The 19,016-nt window shown below is 39.6% G+C and overlaps 1 protein-coding gene across 3 annotated transcripts in view; it reads right to left on the bottom strand.

Moving 5' to 3' along the window:
- The window catches only part of epb41l5 (erythrocyte membrane protein band 4.1 like 5), a 276,656-nt gene that overhangs the window by 191,482 nt on the left and 66,158 nt on the right, over positions 1 to 19,016 (bottom strand). For all 3 annotated transcript variants that reach the window (XM_048239963.1, XM_048239962.1, XM_048239965.1), the window contains 3 exons: positions 10,375 to 10,419; positions 8,570 to 8,622; positions 1,835 to 1,955 (listed from right to left, as the gene is read on the bottom strand). In XM_048239963.1, the coding sequence (XP_048095920.1) occupies positions 1,835 to 1,955; positions 8,570 to 8,622; positions 10,375 to 10,419 (219 nt within the window). The remainder of the gene's footprint in view (positions 1 to 1,834; positions 1,956 to 8,569; positions 8,623 to 10,374; positions 10,420 to 19,016) is intronic.

Here is a 19,016-nt window from a genome sequence, read left to right as displayed (position 1 = left end):
AACTTGATTGAAATCCACCTGTGCCTAACAGGTCTCACAGTTGATGGTGTATGTTAGAGTGACAATCAAGCCACAAGGTCGAGAGAATTGTCCTTCATTCATTGAACGTGCGCTGTGCTGTAATGGAAATCTTATTGCTTAGCCAAGTAGGCCTACGGTAGCCTAAATTGAGTTATTTTTTTAATTATGCATGATTTACTTTTTTATTCAATTCGTAGGCTGTAATGCCTCGCAGCAACAATTGTGTTTAAATGTAGTAGCCTACTGCTACAACTTCTGGCAAGCTCAGAAGGGGGCGGCAAACGACTGGTAGCTTGAGAGCGACGTGTTGGAGACTCAAGGTGTAGGACAACGACTTTTCATTGGCAACAGTATTAAACCAACCAACTTTGCATAATTAAAATAACTCAATTTAGGCTACCATAGACCTATTTGGCTATACGCAATAAGGTTTCCATTACAGCACAACGCATGTTCAATGAACGAAAGCGGATGCCTTGTCTCGCAATAAACGGGTGGAAAATCAGACACTCTTTCAACTACATGAAACTTAATAGTGAACCATCAAATACCCCCCAGATTTCAGTGGCCATCAGTCCCAACATTCAGCAATATAATCAAACAGTCTAAACGTAAATTAAATCCCAAACCAAACCGAGCATCTTCTGCTTTTGATAGCCTACCGGTATGCTGCTCCAAACGAAACGCATGTCTCACAAGAAAACGCACCACGTAAGAAATAAAGGGCTGCCTCGAATACAAGTCTGCCCCAAATAAAGGCGCCATGCTTTGCGCAGCCTAAGTAAATAAAATACCGGTTGAAAATAGAAGATACTGGTTAAGAAAGACATGTGAACAGTCTCTAAAATATGGGTAGGCTGGCGTCCTTAGTATGAATCATTGAAAGTTTGCACATTCTTTTTGAAACGCACATCTTTTTCTCCCTCTCATTCTCGGAGGTAGCCTCCCAAGAATTTGCTCTGCTGCCGGCTTGAGCCTCCACAAAATGCTTGATTGCATTGCATTCTCCACATTTCTAGCTACATTTTCATATACAACATCAGCATTTTTGTTCAGTGAATCTTTTGTAAACTGCTTTACAATTACCGTCGGGCCCTTCACTCAACATTCCCGGTAGAATTCTCAATCTTTATGGCCTCAGTTACATAGTCTCTGTCTGTTCTTGGTCTTGGATTTTGGGAAATAAATTTCTAAATAAATAAGACTTATAGTCCGGTGAAACTTATATATGGATTTGTCCTCTTCATGAGATATTTTTTGACTGATACTCCGGAGCGACTTATAGTACAGAAAATACGGTACTTGATTATCTATTATTTCCAATATGGAAAATACAGTACTTAATTATATATTTACCCATCAGGCTGTCAGTAATTCTCTTCACCATATCAACTTCACTCACTGACTCGACTTTATCAGAATGCACAGATTTGATTGGCTGAGTAGCAGCAAGCTAGATAATGGTTCCTGAAGGTACTGAGGATAATGTTCTTATTGTTGTACGGACCATTTAGCACAGCTCTGAAAGGGAAATCTCAACAATTATGGTCCGGGTCCGGATATGAAAGCATCAGGGTCCGGACTCGGACCGTGGTCCGCCTATTGGGGACCTCTGACCTAGACTGCATCTGAATGTCCCAACTTTTCTTGAAACATGTTGCAGGCACTGAATTCAAATGACAATATTTTCTAAAAAACAATAACATTTCCCTGTTTCAACAATTGATATGATGTCTTTGCACCATTATATAAATGTAGGGTTTATATGATTTGCAAATGTTAGTTTTTTTGGAAACAGTGTTGTATTTCTCACCTGCAGTCCTTCCAGTGGTTGTAGATAGAAAGCTCCATGTCTTCTGTCTGGTCTGGGACAAATCGGAATTCTGACACCAAGTCTAGAGTGTGTTCTGCTGGGTCACAGTCACCTAACTCAGCTGAGAGGTCGATGAACAAAATAGAAGGTGAAAGATAGATATATGTATGTTTTAACACAGTTTTCCTATGGCAAGGTATAGATAGATAGATAGATAGATAGATAGATAGATAGATAGATAGATAGATAGATTTCACAACAACACTAATGTATAAAATCACACAAACACATTCTTTAGAGGTTTTGATCTTTAAAGGTTATTTATTGCTGTTTTTTTTTCACAGTAAGACACTGCATAGTAGTAATAATAACATAATCACTCTGCTTGGTAAACTATATCCGCATTTCCCTTTTGGAAAAAAATGAAGTCAAAGGCTGTAGTCTCTCTCCTGATAATTTAACACACCATTAGAAAGTGTTCTAGTATTTCCAGTTTGTGCATTCTTTCATCAACATTTGTTTTAGAAGTAGATAATGGAAACATGGAATAGGCTAGATAGAAATGGAATTGAGAACATCTAGAGAACATCCTAAATTCTGCTCCACCCTCCACACACACACACACACACACACACACACACACACACACACACACACACATACATACATACACAGAGAAGATTATTGCTAAATGTCATGTTTCTATTTCATATATTTTGGAATTCATATAAAGATTATATATTTTGTTAATGGTTTATAGTAAATCATTATGTAATTACTAGTAGGTGAGAATATTTAGTAATTTGAATATTTCATATTGATTTTTAATCTATTACACTTAGGCATATCATTAATGTGATGTGTAGGTCTTATTGAGTGCACATTTGTGGTGTCTAGGTCTAATTGAATGCCTGTCACTTTAAGAAATATGTGAAAGTAATTAGCCTTCAGTCGAACAGTTTTAGGCTTGTGAAAAATAGTTGTGCATAGTATGTAAGGATATGTGTGCAATTCATTGTGTTTTTTTTGTCATTAGATAAAAAAAATAAAAAAAATGACAATGGGGCTGATATAAACCATTGTTGACGGTGTCTCGTTCTTATTCTTTTGCCGAGACAAGCAGCATTTCTGTTGAGGGCATCATCAGGTGTTACTTTGTTTTGGTTCTGTGTAGGGCTGGGATAAACGATTATTTTTTAAACGATTAATCTAGCGATTATTTTTTCGATGCATCGATTAATCTAACGATTCATTTTTTCAGTCCGATTCGATTATCTCCCAATTAATTCACTAATAGCAACTTATACATGTTTATTTACATATATGAATGAAAAAACATGAATTCTTTAACATTGTAATATATGTTTATTGCTCTTAAGATTCCAAAATAAAAGACTATACAAGTGCAAAGTAATGCATTCTTAGTCAGAGGTAGCATTCAATAAAGTTCAGTAGTGTATGTCTAATTGAGTGCCTGTCATTTTAAGATGTTTGTGCGGGAATCCTTGCAATTAACATTAACACAGTTAAAAGGCTGCTGATGTGTGGATGCAATTCATAACGTAGTTAGTTCAAATAACGGTTCGTACTTCTCCTTTGGACAAGCACTTTTGAGTCTTGGAAAACACTTTTCCATTTACATCGGGATTTTGCAAACATTCAGAGTCAATAAAATGAGCCTGAGTAACGAATACAAGCAGCTGCAAGTAAGCATGCTAAACTTGAAATCCAAACAGTATTCTAACGTTAGCTTTGAAATACTGCTTGATTGCATACTGTAACTTAACTTAGTACATTGAGGAGACTAAACTATGTTGTGATAAGACCTTAGCAGAGTTTACCTTAACTTTAATGCTGTAGTTTTGAACAAATTTGCGCAGCATGGTCACGACGATGCTAAGCGTAATTAATAGCAATTTGGCAACAACAATCCTTTAACAATCGTGAATAATTTGTTAAATCACTTGCAGAGGAGGAGCAGCGGACTCGTTACGAGAGCGAGCGGGCGGGGCGAGGAAAGGCTGTGTGAGTAAAAAGTGCAGCTCAATGAAATTATCTTATCTTTAATTTAAATAGTAGGACTACAACATAGAACATCAATGTGTGGTGGCCGGTTTTGATTTCGTGGTGCCCAGCCACAGATTAGTCAACGTATGGAAAACACTGAAGGTGTAAAATTAAAAATATTTAGCAGCACATGTTACGCTTGACGAATCGACGCTCATATTTTATGCCGACGATTTTTTTTAGGTCGGCGCCATCGACACGTCCGACGTGCGTTGTCCCAGCCCTAGTTCTGACCTAGTGCTAGACATTTTATTAAATAACATTTTAATAGTCTCCCTTAGAACACCAGAAGATTACAATATAATAAATCTTTTATTTTATATCCTTTATATTTTTCTGAATGACTGATATTTATGACAGCACACTTTATGCAGATTAGCCTATAGCCTAGGCCTACTATTTTTTATTACAACTCTACCTCTTTAATTCAGCTGTCTGGTTGAAGCCTGGAAATGTTGTAAACAAAGTAGCATAGTTGGCTAGCTTAGCCTATCTTGAATTTCCCCTTGAGGATCAATAAAGTATCTATCTATCTATCTATCTATCTATCTATCTATCTATCTATCCATCATAGTCTACTGATTGGACTCTTCAGTTTCCCCATGTGTGTTTAAGTTTCAAGATAATACTTGTTCTCCTTGGGACAGGCCCTTTTGGGAAACGTTGGTATTGAGATGATCAGTCAACTTCAATGCAAGAGTTTAAAACAAATATGTGCAGCAATGATAGCTAATGATGCTAAGCGGATTTAATAGTAATTTAGCTAGTCGTCCTCTATGCGTCCTTGCTTTCACGATTGTGAATGTTTTATTTAAGTCGTGCGTGTTGAGCAGGAGAGGGAGTGAGAGTGAGAGGGAGGGAGCGCGAGAGAGAGCAAGGAGAGGGGGTTTACTTCTATACTGTTTGGTAAAGTTGCACACATAGTCTACAATGAAAGCAAGGAGAGGTATGAAATTATTATTTATTTGTTTGTTTTTGGACAACGAGGGCTACCGATAAGTAAAGCGGAGATGTGGGTTGCTTTTTATGCGCGTAAGCTGCAAAGCAGTGCGTGAAACACTAGAAAGGATGTGTCGCGATTCTGCCTTTTCACACCGCGACACAGTATATCGTTACCACGTATATCGTTACAGCCCTAACTGCCATGTAGCTTAATACATACAGGAATACAATCATTAAATAGTAATTCATTTTAATATGAATATTATAGCAAGTCTGATGTAGTTCACCAACTTGCAGGTTAGTTAGCAAGTTACCTTTAATTTCCCTTGAATCAGTCGCTGAATTCGGACAGCAATGTTGTGAGGTACTTCCCAGGTAGTTAACACATTAATTATAACTGTCCTTGGATTTCCCCCCAGAATTACAGAAAACAATATTTTTCATCCTAACATTTTTTAATGCTTTAAAAGCAGACACCACAGTCCAGGATTGTTACAAACTAGTCTGAGTTATAGGGTACTCTCCAATTAGTCAGCGCATTAATGATAATAGTCCTTGAATTTGCCCCCTTAATAGAAAACTGCAAAGTTGATTACAGGAGGAGAGGACAGAATCAAGAAAATTATTTCTTCCAGTATTGCAAGGAATGACACGTATCATTTGGAATTACAACAACAAATATAACACATGTAAATCAGGTTTATAGCCCAAGTATACTTGCATACAAGGAATTTGGTCTCTGCATTTATCCCGCGAATTAATGAACAGGGTCATTCAACGTCAATTCAACCAGGGCCCACGCACTTAGGTCTCAAAAAATTCTGAAAAAATTACCAGGTGTACCTATGTTACCCAGGAGACACACTGTAAAATTACTCTTATGTAAGATCAATACTTTCCAAGATACAGCCAGTTTTACAGGGGGGGGTGTCGATTTTGTTCGGCTCTTTTTTTGTCAAAGTTCACAAGCCCACAGCAAGAACTAAACCATGTAGGAGGCTCAAATTTTGCATGCTGGTACATAAATAGGAATAGTATGTAGCAAAATCGTCACGCTTTGGTCTGGATAATCCTGCATGGTCATAGCTGTCCCTCAAAGTTGATACAAATTTTTTGGAGTTTTTGGCTGGGCTCTGTTTAAGCCTTCAGAAGACATATTTGTACTCAACATAGGCTCTTGATTTATTTTCCTTACTGAGATAAGTAGAAACACTCACAAAAACAATGAACAGAAAATAAATTCCTTCAGGGTCTGAACAGCAGACCTTAGAAGTCTAAAAATCATTTTGGTTCTCATTTTCAGAGCTCCTAAAACACCTTGTGGGAATATACAAAGATTTTTTAAATATTTTTTTTTTTTTATTCTCCATGATCTTTTCTTTTTAAAAACACCAATTTGACTTGTCTTATGCAAATCTTTCTTTTTCACTTTCCACCCTGAACATGGGCAAAATGCACCATTGACATCAATATGTTTTGTATAGAGCTACCACAGGTTACTCTATACAACCACAGGTGGCAGTGTGGTGACTCTATATAAAACATATTGATGTCAATGGGGCATTTTGCCCATGTTCAGGGTGGAAAATAAAAAAGATATATTTGCATAAGACAAGACACTGTTAAGTCACTCCCGCCACCCACATTTTCCCTACCAGTTGGGGATCGAACTGGCCACCCTTCAGGTCACAAGTCCGATTCCCTAACCACTAGGCCATGGATGCCCAAAGTAATTGACATTAATTCTATGGCTGCAAAATTAGGAGACAAATATTATGATTTGTTGGCTGTTCATGCATTGTTTGGTTGTGACAGTGTGTCATGTTCATATGGCAAAGGGAAAACCTCAGCAATCAATTTGATGCTCAAAAGGAATCTTGAGTTGAAGAATTTTACAGATGTACTGTAGAAGCTGATGAGCATGAAGGCAGGAATGGATTTCCTTTCTTGCCTCTACTATGGAAAGACTGTTGAAAGCCTCAGTAACTTGAGATACATGCTATTCACCAAGAAAAGAGACCCTCCTAAAATAAAGAGTCTTCCTCCAACAAGAGAATATGCAGCGGAACACATCAAGCATGCATGGCTGCAAGCCTTTCTGTGGAGAGCAGCTGACAAAAAAAAACACTTCCTGTGTGTACTGATGATGTATCCCTGTTTGGCTGGAAAATAAAGGATGGAATTCCTGTGCCTGTTCATGGCAACACTGACATTGCACCCAAAACGAGTCTACAGCTTGTTGCTTGTGAATGCAAGGCAGTGCCAGGCAGCATGCTCCAGGGCCTCTTGCTGCTGTCAGTCAGATGGACTACCATGCACCACCTACTGCCATTGCAGCAAAAAAATAGTTGCTTTCAGAATCTGAAAGAAAGTACTACTTTGTTCCTTGTTACTTTGTCTATTTGATTAATTGTTGAGACAATTTGTTGCTCAGCCTACCATTTCAGCGGTGTGACCTTACCAGGCATTACAGTTATTATGTTCTCTGGAGGGACTTGAAATCATTTTTAGCATGTTTTTATTAACATCATTGATATCTGTTTGAGAAAAGCTTTTATGTGATACCATACATGATGGGTTTATACAGTAATGTACATCTAGTTATTTTTATAGTTATGGTCGAAAAATGGAGGCGTGGCAAATTATGTCATTAAAAAAAATAAAATGCTCAAGGGTGCCGGAGTGGCACCCGTCAGATTCTGAGTTTACACCCCCTAAACTATCAATTTATGCAAAAAAATTGCATTAGTACCTTATGTCACACCTATCCTGGGGTTCTACCTGACTATTTATGAGTGTCAACAGAAAGGCGGTGTAGGAGAGCCTTCACGATTTATTAACCGTGGCATTTCACACCGTGCTTAATAATAAAACCGGTTTACCGTGACATCCCTAATCATGCATCAAAATAGCAGTGCCCCTACGATTCCCATTCAAAAGGCCGTTTGACGAAACACGACAACACAGACGAGCTTAAAAGTGGCTCTTCCGACGTAATTATGCTTTTAAACGAAAGTTTGACTCGGGCACATTTACAAAAAGACCCTAGATTGCATTTTGGCGAGAGTTACGATTTAATGCTGCTAATGAAAATGTAGTGGAGTAAAAGAATACATTTAAGTATGCATCATCATACAGAATAGTTTGAAAATGTTTCTACAACTGTAGTTTGTTTTGGCGGGTGTGTTTGTGCTGTCGCGGTCATTTAATAGAAAGCAACACCTCTCACACGGCGCAAAGTGGCGCAATACCTGCCATAATTCAGCCGCCAATACAAAAATATACTCGCAATTGGCGCTTGGCGGGTGCTAATTTCGAGCCCTGGTCATGATAATCTGTTCATGCTGGGACACCACTATTGACTTCTCTTAAGGCCTACATAATAACAAAACACAAAGTGAAAGTACCTGCTTGAAAACCCCAGTAAAATGCTCACAAAGCTGTTTTGCATCCTGCCGCTAGGATGTAGTGTAGTGTCATTGTGTTTAGCAGTTGTAGACTAGAGTTCTTAAATATACTCTAAAGTGGTGCAAGCACATAACTTTAAATGGAGAAAGCCCCAACCTGACATAAGATTAGTTGCGGGAGATGGTGGTTTGCCATTGAGCAATCTCTAGTATTTCTTAGTATTTACTCACTATGAGGGAGAAAATAATGTGGCACAGGTAAAGTCCTGGTATTATCTGGTAATATATGTTGAGGTGCAGGTGTATGTGTTTGACTCACCTTGCAAAGAGAAGGCAGCCAACTCCACAGCTGTGTCAAAAGGACATTCCAACCTGAAATGTATTTGAGGCAATGGAGGCAAGGAGTTGGGGTTTGAGATGCATCCATAATACATGACATACAATCAATAACATGAAAACATATGGCAACGACCATATTTCAATCGTATACAACATATAAAGAGCATTATGTGATCAGAGTAGATTCGATTTTGCCACAAGACACATAGTTATGCTTAGGGTTCGAAATGAGCACCCGGCAAGCGCCAATGGCATGTAGAATTTTGTGTCGGCGAGTAAGTTACAGTAGCGTGTCAAATACAGCTGCTATTTATTAGCGAAAATACCTTTGGTATGCTATATTAAAATGGCTTGCAATATCTACATGACAGGGAAGGACATAGACGGAAAGGAAAGGAAGGAAAGCTACACAACTAAATATACTTAACGAGTACTTCTAACATTTTCCATAATGTGGAAATAATCCAGGGCTGCCAACTCTAATGGATTTAGCATGAGACAGCCACATATCTTACTCCCTCATGCCCACATGCCTTTCCTTACACCAACTTTTAGTCTTAGGTTTCTCCATGATTTTAAAAAGTAGCTGCCAACTCGGCTTGATCCAAGTATTCTAATTGTACCTTATTTTTGAAAATTGGGAATAGGGGTCAAAGGTTATGTGCATAAAAGCACATCATACTTTGACCAGTTGGTTATGCTAGAGCACTCAAGGTAAATACATAAAACTTGGGCAAAAGGATTATGGGCCTGTCCTGAATCAATGTGCCAAATTTCAATTTCAACTTCCACAACTGACCTCCTTATTTTCAATGCATTTCCAACTAAAGTCCCATCTCAAAACGAACGTATATTAAGGCCGATTTATGCTTCTGCGTCGAATCAACGGCGTAGCCCCGCAGAGCCTTGTGCGTCACAGTATACTCCCTCCAAGCCCTCTGCCGTCACCTGGCACACACTTCCAAATAATTTTTACTTTGCGTCGAGGCAACGCAACCAACTCGCCTTGTGTGTAGATACTGTGGGGAGTAGCAACATGCTAGTTCACTGACATAAGCTTTGCTAATAAACTAAAGACATATAAAGTGTCTATTTGTCAGAAACGTTTTGAAAACAGCACTTCGCCAGCAAGCAGTACTTTGTGGGCAGTTGTGGGAATGTTTGCTTGGTAACATTACTGTTCTGTAACTGACCCTAGGCAGATGGATCAGGTCGTGGATCTGCTCAAGGTTTTTTCCTATATGTATCTCCAATTCTAGGGAGTTTTTCCTCGCCCCTGTTACCCATGGGCCTTCTCTGATTGTCTAACATTCTGTAAAGCGCCATGAGACATGTGTAATGTTTTGGCACTCTATAAGTGAAATTAAATTGAAATTGGCTGGCAGACACCTCGCAAATAATTTCAGACTTATTTTCTTGTTACAATAACTAAGTCATTAGAATGTACTGTGTCCATTTCTTGATAACTTTTACAAAATCTAACCAAGAAAAGGCCAGACAAATAAGACAAATATTTCAACATGGCATACTATGGAGTTTGCCATTCTGACTACCGTTTTGGTGGTGCGTAATGCAGACACAGGTGACGCAGAACTTTGAAAGGTTCACACCGGCGTCCAGGCAACGGCATAGTGATTGCGTGGAGTCGACGCAGAAGCATAAAACAGCCTTTACACTTTACATGCTTGTCTTATGACAATAATTTCGATGGCTTTGGAAATCTGTAGTACACAGAACAGTGTGTTTGCACGACCAAATTGTTAAAAAAAGAGGTAATACACTCACTTGCCACTCAGTAAATCTTGCTTCAGTTGCAAAACAAAGAGGTATCTAGTGGAGCAAAGAAAAGGAAAAGCACAATATACATTATCTCATTCACACTACAAAAAATATAACACAGAACCCACATATGTACACCTGTGGCCTAAAAAAAAAGCATGAGTTCAAACACAAGCTTCAACCTTGTCAGATACCTTTTTAGTGCACACACTGAACGGAGCAGGAAGACTGGAAAACTTTCATTGAATTTAAAAAAGTGAACTAAAATCACATTCAAGGTCTTAAAGGGTTCGATGATTCTGACTTTTCAGTTTGGTCTGAACCAAATTATAGGTGTTAAAAGGTGCTTGGACCACGGTCCAGACCATAAAAACAAAACGGTGAACAGGTGGTCTCAATCCGAAAATCATTTTTGGATGACTCAGACTTTTGGACCAATCTTGAGGCAGACTATTGTTACACTTTAAACAATAGAAGAACAAGAAAAGGACGAGAATTGAATGGCTTTTATTAGTATCTCATCCTATCGGTCACTCAATGGATTGCTTTTCAATCGTTGAGAAGTTAACAAATCCCAAATCCAGGGGTGATAGTAGAAAGAAATCCTGAGCCTGAACTTTTTTCCCTGGGAGGTAAGCGGGCTCCTAAACCAAGATACCGGTATATGCCCTGATCAACATAATTGTCAAGCGGGATCCAGGGGTCCCCTGGGAGAAGATTTTGATAAATAAATAGATTCTGGTGACATTTGTGGATATAAATGGACATCATTCAGACATGAGATAAACAAACCCAATACGAGCCTATATTACAGTAGCATCTTTCTGTAGAACACCAGAGCTCCTGGGACCCTGGGCCTGGTAGGCCTGTTAGTTAATCCATCCCTGCTATTAACTTGTCACTTACCTGCATACTTATTTGCTTGTATAGCATACTGAGACTACAGCCGTACCAAGAAAGGTCAGTGGGTGGCAATTATAATACTCAAAAGTAAACTAGGAATTGATTAGTAGCCTAACCATTGACTAAAGGGCATGAACAGAGACATTCATTTTTCTGCAAAATATGCACTATTTATTTTAAACAAGTTATTCTTTAGTTTGTCGGAGAGATTTATTTTAAATTATGGCGAGACAGACAGATGCGTAAGGGCGAGTTTATCCTCCGCCAATTTCTGACACAAAGTGACGAGTGGAAAGATATTGGTCTGTAAGTTCGTTGATGGGGATGGAGTTCGCTAAATATTTTAGAAAGGAAACTGATAAGTCATACAAGTTTATTATTCCTACAAAACAACTAGATACAATGTAGACCATGTGGGTGACACTGTTTCAGTGAGTAAAGATTCATTTTGGAATCTAAGAAGACACATTTCGCGGAAACATGAGAGTGAGCTACGGAGAGCAAAGAAAAGGTGAGCAATTTGAATATGCTTCACTAGGCCAGAGGCTGAAAGTAAAACTTGGATGCTAAACTTCAGTAGGTTAGAAGGCTGAAAGTAAAACTTGGATGCTAAACTTGGATGCTAAACCTGTATTCTTTAGGCAATTAATCACACTGATCCCTTTAGTTTTACGCTTGTGTATTGACGTTGCCAAGCTTGTTCGTTGATGCACTATCGGTGTTGCATTTTAAAATGAATGTTCTATGAGTGAAATTGCCGTTGCTCTTAGTTCTTTGGGATTTAAGTTTTCTGTTTAAGGTGACAATTCGGCTTGTATTTATTTCTCCCTCTTTTAAACTGGAGCGAGCATGTAGCCAATTCACTGGAGAGGGATGATTTTTAAGTGAAGCTGGGAACGAAATTGAGCGGAGCGACCTGACGCAAATTTGTGCGGAGGAGCAGCAGAGTAAACATCCACATACATGAGGATTGTTGAATTACTAGAACAGTTGCTTAACGACTAGGGTCTAACTCGTGCCGTGGCAGCACTTTTTCCCCTCTAGTTCCATATAATATTATCCTTGCGCACAAAGTGCAGAAATATGCTCCTGGTTGCCTGAGTTTTTGACACCAGCTTCCAAAGGGCTTTTCGTCTCTACTCACCTCCTCTATCCAAGACCAGCGTCATTTATCCTTTATCGACAAAATTGGTGTCTTCGCCTGGCTTCATAAAGTTGCACTCTATGACTTTGTCTACATTTTGCGTTGCCAGTGTGGGAAACACATTCATAGTGTATGGGAAACACAAAAGGAATTCACACGTGAGATCACACGAACGCGAACCTGATATTTTTTTTTTCCGGCGTGCCGCTAGAACGCTTTCAGGCCTGCCAATCACAATTCGCACCTGAACTTCTCTCAAGTAATATATGAAATGAGTTTGCATCTTTTTTTAAAGGTTAAAATTGATCGCTGTAAAAGAGCTTAATGCTCAGTCAATTTTCCCCTGAATAAACAACGGTTGATGATGACCTATCCTTTGCTGTTGTGTACTTAAACCCTGGATAATTCTGTGCCAAGCCAGAGACGCATATTCTGGAGTACATTGTGCTTTGTGTGTGCCTCTCTCCTGTATACTGTACAGCCAAATTACACTCTGAATCTTGATTGTACTTCTCGTGTCTCACTTTGGTATACTATTTTTTTACCAACACTATTTATCAAAAATACAAGCAGGACACAGAAGTCCTTTTACTCTCCTTCATGCAGCAGATCTAACTTACCATAAAACATAACTTGGAACGTAGGCTACTTAGGAAAGAGAGAGAGCGAGCGAGAGCGAAAGAGAGAGGAAAGAGAGAGAGAGAGAGAGAGAGTCAGTTCCCAGGTTGGGCATGGGAAATCATAAAGGCAACAAGGACAAGGAGGTGGTGGAGCTACGCTGTTCTTGTCATTTACAAGTTCAGGTTAGTTATCAGCCTGCCTTGCACTCACTAGCATACAGTTTGGAGCTGGCCAAACAGTGCTGGCCTATACTTACTTTGCCCTTGAAGAATAGAATTAGTGAGTCTTCAATGATTCGTTTTCCTTAAGCTAAGCATAACATGAACAGTATGCATACAGATGCATCTTGCTATTTAAAATGCCACTCTGCTAGGTGGCTAGGCTATATAGTTTGTTTTTAATAGCAAACAGAAATGTCAAGATAGCAACAGGTCAATACATCATTTAATTGTCAAAAAACACGCAATAAGTACAATGTACAGTGGGCATCGCTTTCAAATGGCCACTTCAGTCGCGCATTACGAGGCGTGAAGCTGTGTGAAGCTTTAGTACCACTTTCAGCCACTGTGCGCCGCTCTGCCACTGTACATCGCTCTGCCTGCCGAAAACAGAAAACAATGTTGGCGATTTAATACTATCTAGCGACGTTTTTAACAGGCTACGCTATAGAGGCTTAGACAACTATGACTCACGTTTTGGTTTCGTAAATTAATTTGCCCTACTTCTTGACTGCAATGTAGTCAATTGACTTTTGGGGGGGTTCCCTTGTTAGTTTACGCAAACCAGGCCAAGAAGGCTGATTCTGATTTTGATAATATGATCTGCACAAAAGATAAACTTAGGTAAACAACGATGTGAATATTGTTGTCAAAATCTTAACCCAGATTCGAACTCTTGGACAGGGGACTGATAACTGCTGCGCAATGGTGGCTGTCATCTGCGGCCTTAACATAATCGCCACAGAATTATGTGCAGGTGCCCGTTTACGTCATTAACCACCTTAGTCCAGACTACTGAAGCTTGGAAACTATCATGGTCCAAACTTACAAAGTACTATGTAAGTACGACAGTTTTGGGAAACAGTCGTTAACTTACATGTTAGTTAATTGAACGATGCATCCTGTTAGTAAAAGCTAACCTCCGTGGTTGTAATGGAAACGCTTTTAGATCAGCTTGTAGGCCATTAGCAATCTGTTTATTTTATTTTATGAAGCCTACAGTAGATCACTTTGCCACATTCTCACTTTCAATAGACAGATGCAATAGCCATTGGTCAAGTATTGAGTATAAAGCAATTAAGATAGTAGCCTATACAAAAGTACTTCATACCATCATAAAAAATTCGTTAAAACAGGCCGCATTTTGCAACTTGACAAAACACTGGATTAAATATCGTAGGCACAGGAGAAAACTTGTACATCCATTGGGCCCATGGGGGGATCACATGCCAGTTGCCTCCCTTCAGTGCTATGACTCTGTTGATGACTTTGTCCAGATGGTCTATGTAGTTATTTACACAGCGTTAGGCTGTGAGTTTGTTTCGCCCAAAAAACTCTATTGCCCGATATCAATCGTCTTTGTTCATGGGATTGGCCTCACAGCAGAGGCTTAACAACTATGACTCCACGTTTTGGTTTAAATAAATTAATTTGCCCTACTTCTTGACTGCAATGTAGTCAATTGACTTTTGGGGGGTTCCCTTGTTAGTTCATTTAAACCAGGCCAAGAAGGCTGATTCTGATTTTGATAATATGATCTGCACAAAAGATAAACTTAGGTAAACAACGATGTGAATATTGTTGTCAAAATCTTAACCCAGATTCGAACTCTTGGACAGGGGACTGATAACTGCTGCGCAATGGTGGCTGTCATCTGCCGGCCTTAACATAATGCGCCACAGAATTATGTGCAGGTGCCCGTTTACGTCATTAACCACCTTAGTCCAGACTACTGAAGCTTGGAAACTATCATGGTCCAAACTTATAAAAGTACTATGTAAAGTGGACAGTTTTGGAAACAGTCGTTAACTTACATGTTGGTTAGTTGAACGATGCATCCTGTTAGTAAAAAGCTAACCTCCGTAGTTGTACGGGAAACGCACCCCAGATCAGCTTGTAGGCCATTAGCAATCTGTTTATTTTATTTTATGAAGCCTACAGTAGATCACTTGCCACATTCTCACTTTCAATAGACAGATGCAATAGCCATTGGTCAAGTATTGAGTATAAAGCAATTAAGATAGTAGCCTATACAAAAAGTACTTCATACCATCATAAAAATTCGTTAAAACGAATAGCATTTTGCAACTTGACAAAACACTGGATTAAATATCGTAGGCACAGGAGAAAACTTGTACATCCATTGGCCCATGGGGGGGATCACATGCCAGTTGCCTCTCCCTTCAGTGCTATGACTCTGTTGATGACTTTGTCCAGATGGTCTATGTAGTTATTGCAACGTTCGGCTGTGAGTTTGTTTCGCCAAAAAAAACTCTATTGCCGATATCAATGCGTCTTTGTTCATGGGATTGGCCTCACAGCAGAGGCTTAGACAACTATGACCCACGTTTTGGTTTCGTATATTAATTTGCCCTACTTGACTGCAACAGTGGCGCCGGCAGGCGTAATCCTGTACGCACTGTGCATACAATTTTTTCACGGCTTTATTTGTGAAATCATTCAATATTAGCCTACAACAAAAAAACAAAAACTTGGTGTGACAACTAGCCTATATTTATTGACTTGTGTAATCTGAATATTGGCATTATTCCGAATAAAACCAGAATATGGTGTGCATGGAAACCATAGACTATAAAATATGAAAACGTAGCATCATGACAACGACGAGACTTGTCCTCTATGGTCACAGTCTACACATGTTTAAAATGTTGCATTGTTTGCTTACCTCTGTAGGCTTATTAAAAAAAAAAAAACACTGTTTGGAACAGAGATTCAGTTAATGCGTAGAGCAGAGGTTCTCAACCTTTTCGGGGCTAAGGCACTTCATGACGAGTCGGGTTGGTGCGGGTGTTAAAAGTCTTTGACTGTGCGTAGGCCTATCATCTAAAAGGTTGGGACAACCAAAACAGCAGTGCAATGTATTTAGAGTGTTGTGAGCAAATCCTTATTGTTAGTAAGTTACCATATCTGTGTTTTTCTCCATCACAAATCGCGAGATAAACTCATTTATTATTTTTTTCTTTTCTTTCCCTTTTTCGCGGGTTGGGCAGTGAAGTTATAATGCGCATAAGGTATGTTCCCCTAATTTGAGTCCGAGCCGCTTGCTCTGTAAAGGTATTTCTGTCCTTCCCAAACTGCATTAAAATAGTGTGCTTAGCAACCAGAATTTAAAAAAATTCTCGGGAGAGAAATCTCCCTCATCCCAGAACTTTTAAAAAGCCTGAAACACCCCTATAAGCCCACGTAACCTACAGCCAGTGTTACAAAAGTTAGACGCTTTATGCGGTAGGCTGTTTGATAAGGGATGACATGGGTAGGTTGACGTGATTAAGAGGGGCTTTCTGTTCCAGTTTATGTAAAGGTTTTTCTTAAGCTCAATAAGGAGAGGCCCATGTTAGGCTAGCCTACATTTACCAAAAGCGCACATTTTGTAAATAAGGTCGGGTAACTTTTTTTTGGGGCACGTATGCGTGTGCGGCGCCCTGGACTGCACCCTAGCGGCGCCCCTGGACTGCAATGTAGTCAATTGACTGCTTGCCAGGTTATTTTTATTTTTCTGTACAATAAACAAATACATCTGCTTTATGCCGCAGAATTACGCACTTGGCCAGCCTATAGAATGGGCACAGTTTGGAGAGAATACAGAATGTACGCACGCAAGAATCTGTAGGCTATTTGTGGCTGGTTACCAGCAAACAATGTTTAATGCATTAACTCAAGACGTCAAACGTTTTCTAAACAATACAAACAGAAAGGATGCAGCAGGCCTAGTTTGCAAGAAGGAGACATAAAGCGTGAGCATGCCACACTATCCACAGCTGTGGTAGTGGGGGATAGGAGGATTACTGTTAGCGCAGGATTTATATAAAATTCTTCAACAGAAGGACTGCCTCAAATGCAGGCTTGCCCAAAAAAAAGGCCTGTGGTTTGCGCAGCCTACAGTAAGTAGGTCTTAGTGAGTTAGGAGTCCTCTCGACTTCTTTGTCTCAGAAGTGGAAAGTTGCATTCGTTGGGGGCAGGGCCGGATTAACAATTTATAGACCCTTGGGAACAAATGTCTGATGGCCCCCCCTGCCCCCCAGCCAACGTGAATCGGGCGGTCAGTTAATAGGCCTATATCGTGAAGATTTTTATTGCCATTTAAGGCACGAGTGCATCTGTGAGGCCAAGCCTCACCAAGTAGCCCGTTTGTTTACAACTAACATTACATTTAATTAAACTGCTTATAGGCTATGCTGAAATAGTTTTCAACATTTTGAATATTAGTGTCGGGTGAATTAGGAAATGTTCTCAAAGTAGTCTTATGGCCCCCACTGTCAAGCAATATAACCATACAAACGTGCGCACGCCAATGAATCGTGCTCTCACGACAATCACGCCGTTAAACTTAAATAGGTTAACATCACTCTAAGTGCTGTGTACATCATGCCAAAATCGCGAGCAATTTGTTGCTACACAACACCTGAAACTTTCAATTTCGCAGGCAGTTAACGTTATCAGTAGGCTCTCCTAGTTATCAACAATGACTTCACCCGTCTGGCAATTCTTTAATATTTCCGACAAAGACCAAAAATACGCTATATGTAATGTATGCAACAGAGCCTTATGTATCATGCATGTAATGCCTCATGCATCACTGGCCAAACTGGCGAGTACGTTTTTATTAACACCCACCAAAATGAATTTTAACCCACATTTGGTGGGTGTTAATTTAGAACCCTGACTATTTCTTTTTTATTCTTTACTTTTTAAACTATTATTTGACAATTACCCTTCTTTGCTTTTATTTGCTATTACTGTTTGCTTTTGTTGATGTAAAAAACATTGAATGACTTACAGTACAGTGGGCAGTGCTTCGACTTGGCCAGCTTCCCTCGCGGTCCGCGCACAGGATCACGCGGTATCACGCGACTTTAATTTGTATTTTTCCAAATTCCCGCGCTGCTTTGCGCCACAAAGACACACTGTGATAACGTTCTTAAATCAATCTTTCCCGGAAGCTTGCATGCTACCAGTCCTTCCTTTTCAAATGTATTGCACCTGTTTGCACAATTTCACAAATAATCATATGTGGTTAATAATATGACAAATGATCCTTGTGCACAGGGACCGAAACAATGCATGCCAACTTTTTTCGTGTTTATGTATTTTAACTTTCCCCCGCTGTCTTGCCGTTTTAATGTTTTCCCGTAGAATACCCCATATTTTAATACTCTCATAACATTAGCCCTGCCATCGGGCCTGTCTCTGTGTTGCCCTGTTGCTACCCCCTTGCCATTCCAACGAAACAGAGGTCTTCAAATCATCGTTTTCCTTGCTTGAAGGCGAACTTAGAGTGATGTTAACCTATTTAAGTTTAACGGCGTGATTGTCGTGAGAGCACGATTCATTGGCGTGCGCACGTTTGTATGGTTATATTGCTTGACAGTGGGGGCCATAAAGCTACTTTGAGAACATTTCCTAATTCACCCGACACTAATATTCAAAATGTTGAAAACTATTTCAGCATAGCCTATGTAATGTTAGTTGTAAACAAACGGGCTACTTGGTGAGGCTTGGCCTCACAGATGCGCTCGTGCCTTAGATGGCAAGAAAAATCTTCACGATATAGGCCTATTAACTGACCACCCGATTCACATTGGCTGGGAAGTCAAGAGGACTCCTAACTCACAGACCTATTACAAAGATACTACATCAATCCGTATGTTTCATTAGGCTACTATAGGCTATTTGTTTTGCCTTACTCTTGATTCATTTAGGCTAGGCCTTTTTATTCAGTTATTCATCATCTTCTGTCCTTG

This window comes from Alosa alosa, chromosome 3 (assembly GCF_017589495.1).
Source record: "Alosa alosa isolate M-15738 ecotype Scorff River chromosome 3, AALO_Geno_1.1, whole genome shotgun sequence".
Classification (NCBI taxonomy): Eukaryota; Metazoa; Chordata; class Actinopteri; order Clupeiformes; family Clupeidae; genus Alosa; species Alosa alosa.
This window is presented reverse-complemented; position numbering and strand designations above follow the sequence as displayed.